This window comes from Eucalyptus grandis, chromosome 11, assembly GCF_016545825.1.
Source record: "Eucalyptus grandis isolate ANBG69807.140 chromosome 11, ASM1654582v1, whole genome shotgun sequence".
Lineage (NCBI taxonomy): Eukaryota > Viridiplantae > Streptophyta > Magnoliopsida > Myrtales > Myrtaceae > Eucalyptus > Eucalyptus grandis.
The window spans coordinates 41,172,160-41,186,928 of record NC_052622.1 but is presented as its reverse complement, the minus strand read 5'-3'; the positions used below and the strand labels follow the sequence as shown (position 1 = coordinate 41,186,928).

General features: G+C 38.6%; 1 protein-coding gene across 1 annotated transcript; it reads right to left on the bottom strand.

Annotated features, from left to right (window-relative positions):
• Positions 1 to 500: 500 nt before the first annotated feature.
• Positions 501 to 8,848, bottom strand: LOC104426487 (arginine biosynthesis bifunctional protein ArgJ, chloroplastic). Its single transcript, XM_010039558.3, has 17 exons — positions 8,483 to 8,848; positions 8,246 to 8,353; positions 7,577 to 7,700; positions 7,408 to 7,481; positions 6,591 to 6,635; positions 6,323 to 6,373; positions 6,165 to 6,233; positions 5,936 to 5,994; positions 5,677 to 5,746; positions 5,136 to 5,216; positions 4,978 to 5,064; positions 3,697 to 3,819; positions 3,223 to 3,285; positions 2,394 to 2,471; positions 2,174 to 2,319; positions 1,645 to 1,715; positions 501 to 825 (listed from the first exon to the last, which is right to left on the bottom strand). The coding sequence occupies exons 1-17, from the start codon at positions 8,543 to 8,545 to the stop codon at positions 743 to 745; spliced, it is 1,395 nt and encodes a 464-aa protein (XP_010037860.2). The 5' UTR covers positions 8,546 to 8,848; the 3' UTR covers positions 501 to 742.
• Positions 8,849 to 14,769: the final 5,921 nt, after the last annotated feature.

The window sequence follows — 14,769 nt, the reverse complement described above, 5'->3', positions numbered from 1 at the left end:
GTGAAATTGATGTCGTGTTGTCTCCATTCGAATTGTGGTTAGGTTTTCTGTTCTAATTTTCTTATATGGCCAAAAATAAATCTCGTGCTGAGCCCAGTTAGTATTTGAAGGGCGACCCAGTTGGTATTTTAAGAGTAACGAGGATGTGTGAAAAGATTAGTGATCGTTGCTTGGATTTAAGGATGAAATTGCCAATAAAAATGATGTGGATCTCGACGAGTGTGTTGTTAAGGCTTTGTATAAAAGCAGGCTGCCTAAAGAACCCGACCCCTTTGATTCAGCTAACTTTCTGGCAATCGGATTTGCTTAGTACTAAGAAGCCACTAATCTATGAGGATCGTCATCTTCCAGTGTCCTATAAAAAGGGGGGCATTTATGTCGAAAACCTGTAATAAGTTGATCTTATTTCAAATAGCTCTGGAAAGGTTCTTCTTGCTGAGCTAATTTAAATAGTGCCGGCTCGATCGCCTTCAAGAAAAGAAAGCAGGCTAACCAAGGTCGTAGAACAAACAAAGCGTGATTTACTAGCCAGTTTGCGCATGAATTACCATCCCCATGACAGGGTTTATGACCTCTTTCTGAAAGTGATTCGAGTAAATTTGCATCGAAAGCAAGAAGCTGAATGGTAAGCTCGCAATGGTGAAATCTCATTCACCATTATCGACTTTGTCAAACCTAGATAGAGGAGCACTAAATAGTTATGGTACTAGTAGACCAACAAGGTGACCAATGGAGGTCTGCTCTAAGTCGTGTATTCAGCGTTTATTTTCACGTAGTCGTAGCTCAAATCGCAGCCCCATGCCTTCCCGCTTCCTGGTCCATCACCTGTCGGAGAAGAATTGAAGCCAAGAGACAGTTACCCAAGTGTACAATGAGAACACATCATCGACGAGAAAATGAGGATTTATGAGAAGAAGGTAAGAGAAACCGAAAGTAAAACAGAAGCGACACTATCAGGTTCATATCTTCAAATTTGGCATGGACATGAGGATGTGGGTACCTTATGCAAAGACTAGAACTGTTAAAAAGTGAACTTGGAAACAGATCAGGCGCACGCCAATACACTCCATCACCTAGAGAAAATTTCTACAGTGTCCAAGATGGTGTTTATTTGGGATACAATATGCAAAATCGTTCGTACATGCGAAGTGCGTGAGAATTTTTATTAAGTATGCTTTACCACGCTTGACAATATTTTACCATAAAGGCGAACGAGTCGACCATTTTTCATCTAAAAGTACCATGTGGAATTCCACCTGGGGAACATAGAGAAGCCACATCATTTTAACATAACATGATAAAGTACCTTCAGGAAGATAAGAGCTTTCTAAGCCTTCTACAAGATTTAGGGGGGTATTTTTAACTTTATCATCAGGGAATATCTATGCTCATCTGACAAATCACATATGAGCAATTTGCGGTGTGACCCTCCAGCCATCCACACTCATAACCACAGATATGAAACGACCAAAAACAGATGCTTGCCAGAATTTCCCCAAATGTTACAGCGCTGTCCCCTCAAACTCGAGGGAGCTTGACGTTGAAGGATGTTTGCTATCTTTATGCAACGTGTGAAATTAGTTCCAGAGTCAACATGATAAGAGCAGCCAACTTGCAAAAGATAAGGTTTGTACAGGATCTTACCAACAGAGATTTGAATTCCGACTGAACCATGGATCTCACCAGCCTTCCTAAGATAGTCACTGGCCAAATTCCTGTAATTAGTCCAGTTCATTAGAACAAAGAGAGAGGAGAGAGAAATGTCACTTGTTAAAATTGGTGAAAATGACTTCTTCAAGCAAGCTCAGTCCTTGGGCCAAAAAAGAACAAAAACAATGCTTGGCAAACACACTTTAACATACAAAAGCTTGATTTCTGCTAAGATGAAGGGTGACGGGATTAAAAAATATGGTCGCGCAAAAAGCAATTTAATTGGAGTTTGACAAGAAACACATCCTTTCTATCTTAGAAGATGGCGATAGGTTACCTTCTTTAAAGAATAAATAAAGAAACATAGATCTGCAGCTCTGTGAAGGAACCACTCATGCTGCTTATCTTGTATTTAACTACAGCGTTCACCATATATTCTTGTCGCAGCATGCAATTGACATCACAGGCAAGCTCTTAAAATAAACCCTCCTTCCAACCATGGAATATTTTCTCTCCCTATTACCTGTTGAATGATTGTGGCTGTCCACCACTCATTAAAAGAATGTCACCAAGTTCTATACGGAGCTTATTTAGCTGAAATGGAATTCCAGCATAGCCAGCAGCACAAGCAATGCGTCCCCAGTTTGGATCTCTCCCATATACAGCAGCCTAATTTCACAAATTTCACAGTCAGTTAGCCTGGCAATCAACCTAATGCTGAATGCTCATTTTTATTACCATACCTTAACAAGAGATGAAGATGCCACTGCCCGTGCAATTTTTGCTGCTTCAGCCTCACTGTTAGCGCCAGTCACATTGACCTGCATCAGTTTCAAAAGGATAAAACGATCTGTCAACCTATTTCCTTCATACTTTATAGCTAAACTGCATCAATTCTCTTCTGGTCACCAAAATATCAGACAGGATTGAATATCAGGTTGCAATTTAACAATAAATTTTTTTTTTAAAGGAAAAACAAAAGGAGATCAGCCGTCAAATCATGACTTCGAGAAACAAAGAACACATGCTGATTTATTGAGAATTAACATGTTCAAGCATCATCAAGGACTGGGCATGACATATTAATAACGCATTAAATCCTTGCTTCTCCTCCCCCCCTCTTCTTTCTCCCTTTTATTCTGGGAAATAGAATAAATCCTTAATCAGTAAGGGACTATGTGAGAGTATCTCAGCCACTATACACTGTAGTGTAGCTTAAGATTGTCTCCAATCACAAAACACGACAACAATGCCCTGATTTTGGCCCTGCAACCCCAGAACTATATAACAAGATGTCATTTGACTGTGTATAAAAAGACCCTGTTACTTGACATGGCCAAACTATGGCTTTGTTATCTACCTGGTGTCTCACTGAATTTACACAGCAGAATGTAGCCTAGTATATCACAGTCAATACATTGTGCTTATGATTCAGTCTAGCAAATAAGATGACGAAAGAATCAGATCAAAAGGATGCCTTCCAATTGTTATGGATTTTTTTAATTGCAAGACTAAAAAGACGTTTCAAAAGATAAATTTCAGAGTGCTACTTGGGAGATATAACATGCAAACCTCAATTAAGCACGTCGCTCCTTCCCCATCCCATGCTATTGATTTAGCAAGACCTTGCATCACCTGAAAATAATGTGCAAATCATCAGTAACAAATTCCCAATTAACAAAATTAACAGATATAGACTATTGTGAGCATCTAAACAATGCAGATTGAAACATACAGAACGTCTCTTCATTATGCTTGCTGTGTTTGCTTTTAGGTCCTTTGTAGTGACTTTCTTTAAATAATGTATATAAAGATTACGACATTCATATCTAGTATTAAATCAATTTGCAAAACTATCACCATGCTTCACAGAATTTTACAAACTGAAGTGCAGATCAAACAAGCATTCGCCTATATAAGTTATGGAGTTTGAGACTCTGAGAGAATGAAAGGAGATGATGCATATTGCATGGCATGCTGGTAATAGTCAAAATCCTCAAGACGTGTACTTAAAAAAAGCCACAGAAAAAGTTGCCTCAAGCTTACCCCATCAAGGCATGCTTGAAGTTGCATTGCCTCGTCACTGTCCAAGGACGATATCCTGTTTGATCCAGATAAGCCACTAGCCAAAGCAAGGACAGTATCATTGGTACTGGTATCTCCATCTACCTGCAGGAAATCAACAGAAGGTGCTTTCAATTATTAATTGGCTAATCAACTTCATCTTACGATGATGGATACCAATAGATAACTTGAATGAGCGGATGCCATATAACGGCAAAGATTTTCTGTTAATGTGATGACAAATGAAATGTTAGAATTAAATCGGTATATCTATGTAGATAGTTGTTTTACCATAAAAAAGGCCAAAGAGATCCTGTAGTCATAACATCTTGATACAGCATGCATGGCATATTACCAAAATCATGCTTAAATTGAGAAGGCGTAGATGACAATGGGATAGATGAAATGGGAGAAAATTAAAATAGATCACCAACGTCAGTTACAAAGACACTAATAGCAGATCACGGAGATTAAAAGAACCAAAACACAATGATAACAAACTCAGCATTAATTTCATCTTTCAGACCTCCTTAATATTCAAAAGAGAGCCTCAGTTGAGATGTCACGCCCACAAAAAATAGCTGTTCATTCTAATACTGTAAATCTTCCCCATAGTGCAGGCAGTTTGTGGTGAAGTCTCCTTTATGTGCCTTTTTCTGTACTTGGTAGGTGCTCCTTAACGGAATCAACTTAATCAATTCTCAAAAAGCAACGGTGTCTAATTGAATCAAGGTTTGCATGTGTTGCCACAAAGACAAGCCTGTGCTATTACAATGACTAATAGCCTCCTACATCATGGCCAAACTTGTAGTCTCTCAAACTAGTACAATGAGAACAGCCAAAGGTTAATATGGCTCATGTTTATCTGTGACACTCTGTCTTTGGCTTTGGCTTTAGGATGTATTCTTCGCTACAAGTTTCTCCCGGCCATGATCTTGCGTTGGTTAGCTATTGCTGAAGAGCTTGCAGTTTCACCACAGAAAGGTTTTAAACAACAGAATGCTGCACTCGATACACAAGTGACTGAAATGCAGATGAGCAATGGTAAAATGGAATGCAAACTCTCTCCTAAATGGAGATGATCTGTAAACCGAGACTAAATTTTGGGACAAAAATACTAATAAAAGAAGAACAGCTAACTCAGATCTATCTTACAAACTGAGCAGCCAAGCAGGAAAAGGAAAACTAAAATAGATTATTGGGAGCATCAATAATGTCTTACAATTTTAATGGCACTTTTAGAGCAAAGAAATCTATACATACAGTAATTTGGTTGAAACTCCGGTCAACAGCGATCCGTACCATCGATCTCCAAACATCACTTGTGACAAGAGCATCAGTTGTTACAACCTAACAATATACCGCTATCAATCATTTGATGAGTAACTACACGTGAAGAAATAAGCATAAAAAATGCTTACACCAAGCATGGTAGCCATATTTGGGTGGATCATCCCAGAACCTTTTGCCATTCCACCAACTCTAACATTTGTCCCACCAACCTGTAAATTCCATAGAAGGAATAAGGTCGCAGATGCCAACATTCAAATAAATATATTTTAGCACCTCGAGAATTTCAACCCCCAGGGTATATGGGAATCAATCTTTTCTTTAATACTTTCTAAATAGGAAACTTGCAACAGAAAAGGAATTTTGACCCCATAGTTTGTAATGGCTACTAACTATACCCTTGGTATCTGTCAATGTGCAAACAAGTAGTCACATGAGATATATGCACACAAAGTTCAATACAAAATGTAGTCGTGATCACAAAACTCTTGTTAAAATCCTTTGACATCAGGTCATAAAAGTTAAAATCTGACAGATGCTATTGCATAGTCAAAGCATGTATATTGCAGATGTTAGACATATCAGTTAAAATACATGGTGACAACTTGTCTCAGTGTCATGTCAAAGAGAATTGAAAAAGGAAAATGATAAGTACAGAAGCTTTAAGCTCACCTCAACCTCAACAGCAACACTCTTACTCACAAGGTCAGTTGTTGTTATTGAAACTGCTGCTGAGTCTGCACTGCAAAGCCCCCGTACAAAACTAAAACTTATGAATACTCTTACAACAGGTTACAAAAGAATGGCTCAATTCTCAAAACAAATAAAATAAAGAAAAAAGCATATACTATGAAGTTAACCTAATTGATCTTGTAGGTAAAGTTCATGCTAGAAGGTTGTACATAAAACAAGAAAGTGACTTAAGAAATACCCTTCAGTAGTTGGTGATAGTGAATTAACTAAATCTGGAAGTGAATTGAGAAGCGCATCCTGCATATGACAGAAGTAAAATAAACCATCAATTTAAATCATAGGGGCCGCAAAGCAATTTCTACCGAAAGTGTCCAACAAAACTTTTAAGTATTTATAGGTCACATTAACATGCTGCGTTGTGCAAGGAAGAAAGAATAAACAATCACAAGAACCAACACTGCACATACCTTCTTAATTCTTTGACCTATTACACCAGTGGATTCAACCAAAATCTCCTCAGGCCTTACTTGAAGCCGCTGCAATTATGAAATTGTCATTTTGAACTTAGACAAACTTATAACAAATGCACTGCCTCTCAAAATAAAAAGGTAAAGGTGTCACATACTTCAGCAAGAGATTTTACACAATCTATCACGTCCTGGTAACCAGCATCTCCCTGGAAAAAAGCAATACTATTTAGCCAGTCGAAGCGCCAATTGTTGATGTGTTAAGCCTAAATCAAGGGCAAATTGTTTCATATGCCACTCTATGAACTAGAGTTTCTTTTTGCAGCGAATGAACCTCACTGAATGAAACATTTTCCTTTACATTCCATGCAGAGCAGGGCAATGGGTAGATGCAGTTGTTGAGAACTACACAAAGAGTCAGCTTACAGTTGCTGCATTGGCTTGACCAGCATTTATCAACACCGCACGTGCCTGAAAAATTTGCATATCTAGTAAATTAGAGGGTCTTTGAATCGTCAAATCAAGGTATAATCAATAGATTATAATAAAGATGTTTATCGAAACAGCAATACATTAAATGTAACAACAAAAGAATACCATTTTTGGCTAGGACTTCTCTGAGGAAGTATAGATAGGGAAAACAACAACCACCAAGGCCTACCCCCCCCAAATAGGATTGGTTACATGGATCATTTGATGCTGTTGCGCTTTATCATGTAAAGATGAACATTAAAAATCTTTTGTAAGTCTTCTTTGACGTCCCTTTGGATTCTTATACGTATTCTAAACATTTCATTGCATGTCATGAGACATCTTTTAGTAAACACTGTCACTAGAACAATTATTTCACCATGTAAAGATAGCCATCCTGGCCCCTCGCACCTCCATATTACCCTGTTTTCTCCCAATTCAAGGATTCATGTATGAGTGCAAGAACATGTGCAATCAAATGAAGTTACACATTACTTAAATACGATGAAATATACCTGCTTCATTAGCATCCATGCAAATCCAAAACCACTACCACCACCCCCCAAAAAAAAAAAAAAACAAGAAAAGAAAAAAAGTGAGGGAGAAAAAGAACCAGATCTACACAAACAGCTGCTAAAAAAGAAATGGCAAACCAATCTACGTGACATGATAATCCAGCCATCAGATAAAAAGTACTACTATTCAATGTGCTTCTAAATCTGATTGCCAAGAAAAATAGAACACCATTGAGAAAACATAATGATCTACTTACAGTTCTCGACGTTTCTAATGAATTTCTGCAGTACACAACAGGTGCTGCTGCAACTATGTTTGTAGTGAATGACCCTATCATAAATTGGGGTTGAATAATAAGCAAAATTTTCATAAATTTAGTCCCCTAAGAGCCCATGAATCTATAAACATTTCAATTCAAGACAAACCTGCTGACATAGCATCGACATCACAAACAACAAGAGCTAAATCTGGTTTTTCTCCTTTGGCCCGTAAACCACCAAATATGCCAGCAGCTCTGAATCCCTCTGCAGCAGTAACCCCTCCAGGGATCTGCAGAGTCACAGCACTGGGTTAAATCAAAGAAATTTTGCCACAGATAATTAAAATAAGTACAGAAGGAGATTATGAGAACTCTTACACAAAACGTTTGAGCAGTTCAGGAATTACAGAATACAAATCTGATAATGGGCATCTGCAACCCGACATGTGCATGTGAGTACAGACATTACAACATGTGCCTTTGCTCCATAGAACTACTATTGGATTCTGTTTTCAATACCACGAGCTACAATACTAATGTAACGTCTCAATGAAAGGAAAAAATCTAAAATTGCTCGATTGACTCTGTCTCAAAGATATCACAAACCCCATTTGCTCGTTTGCATGATTATCACCAAAAGACAGGACCATTAATTATAAAGAAACACCCAAAGAAAAAACAAACTTGAATAGAACCAAACCATTTGAAAAACACAAGTCCTCCCCATTCTGGCACAGCCATTCCCATTTCAAGAACGTCGATCCTCGAACATAAATCTACACACAGGCCCATGAACCTCAATTCAAAAAGCAACATTGAATGGACGCATCCTCACCTGCTTCCATGGTCCATCCGGGAGAAAAATTGGAGCTGGCGGGACGTAGCTCGACGCCTCTTTCAGTTTCGGCGAACTGCAATGTACTCTAAATTTCCTCCAAGAAACCTACGATTCGACAGAAAAAGAAAACCAACCCCTTTTCCATACTCTTCATTTTGAGCGACCCAGTTCGTGGGTTGTGTTCTTCAGCAATAAAAATTGGATTTTTTTTCGAACTAAAAAGAAAGGAGTTACCTTTGGGCCGGTGAGGCCATGGAGCTTAACAGAAGCGTGATGGGAAGGAGGAGAGAGATACATCTTTCTTCCTACGTGCGCACCGCAGAGGTTCTTCCAGGGCTTTAGAGGTTTTAGGACAAGCGATGGCGACGCACCGATGGGCAAAGCTGTTCCTCGTTTTCCCTCCGACCGGGTTCAAACTGTTCACTGCTCTGACCGAACAAGAGCCCCCAGTCAACAGCTAGCTGTCCGACAAGTTTAGGGTTTGCTCGGGGAATTCATGGTCAAATGGTAAGAAACGATGATGGTTGATTGTATAGTCTCTTGAGAAATCGTTTTCTAGGACGAAAACTTACTTGGATTTGAGTCCGTGTGTGATCGGAGTCAAGCACGTCAATTACGACGATGGTGTCCGTGAATCCGGATTTCTTAAAGGGAGTGGAAGACTTTAGGCTACATAATAATAAATTTCAATTCAAAATTAAGAACCTTTTGAAATTATGTGTCAAGATATAATGATACGACAACAAACTAGCTCCGAGAATACTAGCTCAAGATTGGTTGACAGCTGTAAATTGAAAATGTTTCGGAGGTTTGTAGTTGTTCGTTATAATATCTTAAGAAATTTTAAGAGAATTCATAACACTGTGATCATGTCAGATCAAAAACCGATTTCCCTAGGGAAGAAAGATAAAATCCCCCCTAATTTTGTTGAGCGAAGAGCACAGGAAATTAGAAGTTGCTGAAAAATGTAAATGGTATGCCAAAATTGAAGGGTTGTTGTTGTTGTTGCTTGTTTGTTTATTTGTTTGTTTTCTTTTTTCAATCGAAAAAAATTATATTTATGTCTAAAAAGGACACATAAAAAGTACATAAACTTTCATGGTGAAGCAAATCGAAGTAAAACAAAAGCCAAAATACTACAAAACAAAGCCTAATCCAAAAAGCAAGAAGGATCAACAAAGTATTAGTAGGGTTAAATATACACTCATTCAAGAAGAATGGATTTGTCAAACAAAATAATGAATGATCAATCTCTGAATCTTGTATCATCATCAATGATGAGCACACGTTGGAAATTCCTTCTTCAATAACTATAGTATTGCTAGTTGGTGATGTGCACCTAGGTTTGACTTCCTGTACACCATCGTTATACGAAGACAACCATTGTTATACGAAGACAATCAAAATAGGTTGAATAAATAGAGACCCAACCTTTGGAAGAACAAATCTTCATAGTTTAACAAGTCGCTGTAGCTTCTGCGATCATTATTGAAACTGGAGGCAAAGGACCACTACATGGACATAGCACGAGGGTATCGAATCTTTGAACACATGATTAAACTCTTAAGTCTAGAATTAGATTCGAAGAGTTCAAACTCTTAAATCTAGCACTAGATCGGGAGAGAAAAAAGAGGAAAATATTAAAAAAACTCAAAGAAAATCAAAACAGATGAAGGGGAGGGTGAGACTAGCTCAAACCCTCCTCATGATTGAACATTGAAGAAGACAATAAAAAGAGGCGAGGAAAAAGACTTTTCAGCTTTTTGGAAAATTTGTCTTAACACGTTGTTTGAAGGGTTGTTGGAAATGTAAATTTAAGAATAAATTGAAATGAAATGCATAACAACCATTTTGTTTTTAATTGTGTGACGTATTGTTACAGGAATTACAATTGGGCTTTAATATCCTATTACCAACAGTTTTCACAAACCATTGTGGATTTTGAATTCATCTTAGGTCCGTTTGGTTTGACTTTGGACAAATGCCTTTGGCCAAATATAAATACCTTTAGGGTAAAAGGGTTTTCGGGAATACTTGAACGTTTGACAAATTATAATTTAAAGGGCATTCGAAAGTGACTTTGGTGTAAATACCGTTTGGTAAACCCAACATTTACAAAGGGCTTTTATTATTATTTTTAAAAAAATAAAACAAAATTCAATGAAACTCCATCGCCAATCAACGGTGGGTCAACCATCGGCGATCAGATCTGGCCGCCGGCAAGGCTGGCTAAGGTTACATGAACCAAGATATGGCTGCCGGTGAGGCTACTTGAGGTCGTGCGACCTCAAGCGGCAGGCCTGGGCCTAGATCGGGCTTGCGTGATTTAGGCTTGTGTGACCTAGGCAAGCGTCGCCTAGGTCCGCAACCCCAGGCCGGTGGCCAGATTTGGCCGGTGGCAGTTGGGGTATGGGGAAGATGCTTGGTAAAAAAAAAAAAAAAGATAAGTCAATAGATGAACAGTAGATGAGGATTAGCATGTTGAAAATGCTAAATGCCCAAAATAGGTCCCCACCTATTTTAGGCTTTCAACATTTCAAAGGGAAGCATTTAGGGAAGGGGAGTTCCAAATGTTAAACCAAACATCAAATTTTTTTTTTAATGGGCTTTGGGGGCTCAAAGTCTAAACCAAACGAGGCTTTAAGCCTATATGCAGTTATCAATTAGAAGCAATAAACTCTAATAAATGATCTCCTATTATTGAGCATACTAATCTACAAGAAGTTATTGATCAAGAGAATATTGGCTAACCATTCAGTATTTAGTGCTTGTGTCGATTCATTGTCTCATGTTCGACTGATGTGCTGACAAATCTATATTCAATTCATTAATAGTTTTGTGTTGACACTTAACCAAATTCTAAAATAGCTTGCTATTGATGACTTTGTCAATTAATTTCTCTCAAGTATTGGTGAAGACTCTCGTCAAAAACTCTTTCACCTTGTGTTGGTCAATTTCCTTCAATGTCAGCCAAGCTTGTGGTTTTTTGTTTTTTTGTCTAAGTTTGTAGTTTGCCAATTGCCTTGTTGACTGATAAGTTTTATTTTGACCAGCCTTCATTGTTGCCGACAAAAGCTTACCGCTCGTGATAACCCAAGTGGCGGTGATTTTTTTATAATCATAGGTTTTGAAATATGAAGAGATTATTACTATGTGGAGTAAAGTTAAAGGATGTATTAATTCCCATTTTTTTAATTTATATTTAGATTTTGACGTTGACTTTTTGAACCAGAGCAAAAGCAACACGTCCCGAGAAAATGACTTGAGGCTGCGGGCACCCTGTGGAGAAGAGCAAACCATCAGGAGTACATGCAATGGTCCGATTCGTTTCACATGAATCAAGTCTTCTAAAATAAATATTCTCAGTAATCACTCAAGTCAATGACTACTTTTTTTTGGGTCGAAAAGTCAATGACTACTTGAGTATGTGTGTTTACTTATAAATCACTCAGTGGTATCTAATCCATCGAATTTTTTTTTGCAAAGTGGCTCGAGAACCGGGATGACAACAGCTTTGCAACTTCTTCAGGACGTAGAAAGAGAAATCCCCATGAAGGCGAGGATCAAGTCAAGGAACTTGTACTTGCACGGATCGGGAAAGAACGAAGGGAATCGAGAAGAAGCTGCAGAGAAATTTATCAACACGGCCTGAACATTTCCTGAAACACTCGCCACGAAGAATCACTAAGAGAGATTGCAGCTAGTTAAGCTCAAACGTTCGTGGCTTGGCGCCAAGTCAAAGCTTGCACGCACGTGCGTTATTCACCTTACGATCGGAGAGTTCTTGTCTGATCCATACGTAGACGATGACAACATACATTGCACTGAGCGCCATTAAAAATTTCGAGCACAGAGTCAGAGTAATTATTAGTTTAGAGACAGCGGAACGACGTGGCCAATAGTAGCAGCATCTCTCGATGCCTTCTCTTTTTCTTTAAATCTGGGATCTGCTTTGAAAGATGCACTTTGTTCGGTGCCTACATCAAGAGACCGTATTTTATATATGTAATGTGGATGACTGTTAGATGAACACGTGAAGATATGTAATTTGGAAGATAATTAGAAGCTTAAAACTCATCACTTATTGGAGAGATAATCCAGGATATGGAAGATTTGAACTCAAAATCTTTGTTTTGATATTATGTGAAAATTTATAGGATTATTGTCAACTGTCTCGAAAGCTTAAATGATTAAATGAGGGTGTAATTTAATATTTATATATTTTAACATATCTAATCACATTTTTGAGCGATACGCTTTCTGATTGACACGGTGTTTAAATTTCCAAAGCTCTCTTGCGTATGTACTTGACTTGGACTTCTTTCTCCATGTGCCCCCATCGCACTCGAAACAATTTATGCATGTAATTTATCCTTATAAACAAAAGGTTGGGTTTGCGTTTTCTTCTACCCGGTCGTCTGGGTATTGGGTAATATCTATATTTATAGCCCACCAATAATGACAGAGAAAGACATAACCCGTAAAATATTGTCGAAACATCTATTAAGAAAATTCCCATAACATATATAATTAAAAGGTCTAGCAAAACTTGCTAATACACACTTCTTAACATGAATATGCTTTTCTGAGTCTTGGATAGGTGAGTTGTATTAGGATCTTGGGTGCAAAGAACTTTGACAATCGGGAAATCGGGACCTGCATTAAGATGTTGCATTTCTTTCCTGAATCTTATCTCCAACAAGAACCTCGTTTTTTTTTTTTCTGAATATAATATCGAGGACGATGCAGAAGTTTTGCTGCTTTGTCACTTGAACTACCGTTGAATTTGTTAATGGCAATCTGTTTCCCAACCCAAGAACAAGCCCAAGTCAATGAATGAACCAAATCCCAAAAAATAAGATAGAATTGTGGCGTTGAAGCCATGAAGGGTCATTCATGTATTCACACTGTCACTCAAGACAATTAATGTGCTTCCCAATCTCATAGCAACATTCTTAGACCTCATGATGTTAATTATTATTTTTTTTTTTGGATGATGACATGGGTGGCCAGCAACTTTTTTTTTTTTTCAATTTGGTCCTTAATCTTTATAAAATCTACTCAATTTAGACACTTCTTTAAAATTTCTAACACTGTTAAATGCAAAGCAATATTTTTTGTTGACATAAGATCGGTCATGATGGAGGAAAATTACCTCATTAGCCCTGTGAATATTATATTGATGCCAAATTTGTCCTGCAATTTTCAATTTTACCAATTTAGTCATAAATTTTTTACAATCTCCGTTAACGGATTCTAGTGAAAATCAACCAAAAGGATTATATTAGAATTTTACACAAAGGTTTAGAAATTAAATTACTAAAATTAAAAAGTTTAAGACTAAATTGGCATTAGTACAATAGGTTTAGGACTGAGTGGACAATTTTGGCAAACAAAGGGGAAGAGAAACGTTGAAATTAGATGACTCCTCAAACTTGTTTTATGGAAGGTAAGCACTTAAAAATGGTAAACTCATCATTCCACTAAATTACTACACCACCGTTATGCACAGCTTTTTTTAAGTTGGCAGTCCTTCATAATCCTCAACTGATGATCACTATATGCTGCCATTTTCAAGTCTGCGGTCCTTAATAATCCCCGATCGATCATATTGCGCGCTCATGCCGCCATCACACTACCTTACGACCGTCGCATGCTCGCCCCCGGTCCATGGTCGTCGATGGATCTCGACTCATTACATCTCGTGACCAAAAACCTGCATAAATAGCTAAGTTCCAAGAGGATATTCTACCAAAAATGGAGTGAATAAAGCGAACCCTAAAGTGGTCAAGGCATTAATTGAAAGGAAGGACGTAACGAAGGCGTCCGAAGGCCATACATGTCAAGTTCTGGTCCTCCTCCTTCATTGCTCTTACATGTAAAGACAATGCACATAAGCGTCCCAGCAATTAATGAATGATTCCTACCCCGAAAACACCCTCTCCCTTGCCCTATATAAAGGGAGTCAGAGCCAAATGCACTTGCATTCTAACCTGTTTCTGACTGTTCATGTGATCAAATCTCTTCAAGAGAAGAGAGAGTGAGCGAAGAGAGAGGGAAGAGAAGAGGAAAGATGTCTCACCGTGCAGGTCGCCACCAGAGGAAGCCATCCCAGAGCGTGTTCTTCAACTTTGGCAACTTCCCGGACCTTGCGGCTGGTGACAACAATGCCGGAGCCCCCGCCCCGCCGGTGACGCCTCGCACAGCTCTGCCCGTGGCGGCCCAGCCTCCACTCCTGGCTTCAGCTCCGGCTCCAGCTGCAGTGCCCAAGCCAGCCGCCCCCAAGGAGGATGCTGCTAGAGATGGTGCAAAGGCCAAGGATCTGGCGGATTAGAGGGGTTTTTACCCTTGATATGTTATGATCTGATAAGTAAAGCTTTTGTTTAGTGTCAAAGAAAGGGCTTGGGAAATCGAAGGTTTGTAGCTGGGAGAACTTTCGAATCTCAATGAAGTGATTTTCCTTGAAGAGGGCTTGATTTGTTTATTTCCCCTTCGTTGTTGAGAGTCATATTTTCGGCGTC

What these genes read in the sequence shown, in the direction of transcription:
- LOC104426487 (XM_010039558.3), bottom strand. Translation starts at nt 8,545, where the DNA reads ATGTATCTCTCTCCTCCTTCCCATCACGCTTCTGTTAAGCTCCATGGC. An exon ending in CATTAGAAACGTCGAGAACT is followed by an intron (nt 6,636 to 7,407) that starts GTAAGTAGATCA and finishes CAAATTTTTCAG; the next exon opens with GCACGTGCGGTGTTGATAAA. An exon ending in CAGCCACAATCATTCAACAG is followed by an intron (nt 1,716 to 2,173) that starts GTAATAGGGAGA and finishes GACTAATTACAG; the next exon opens with GAATTTGGCCAGTGACTATC.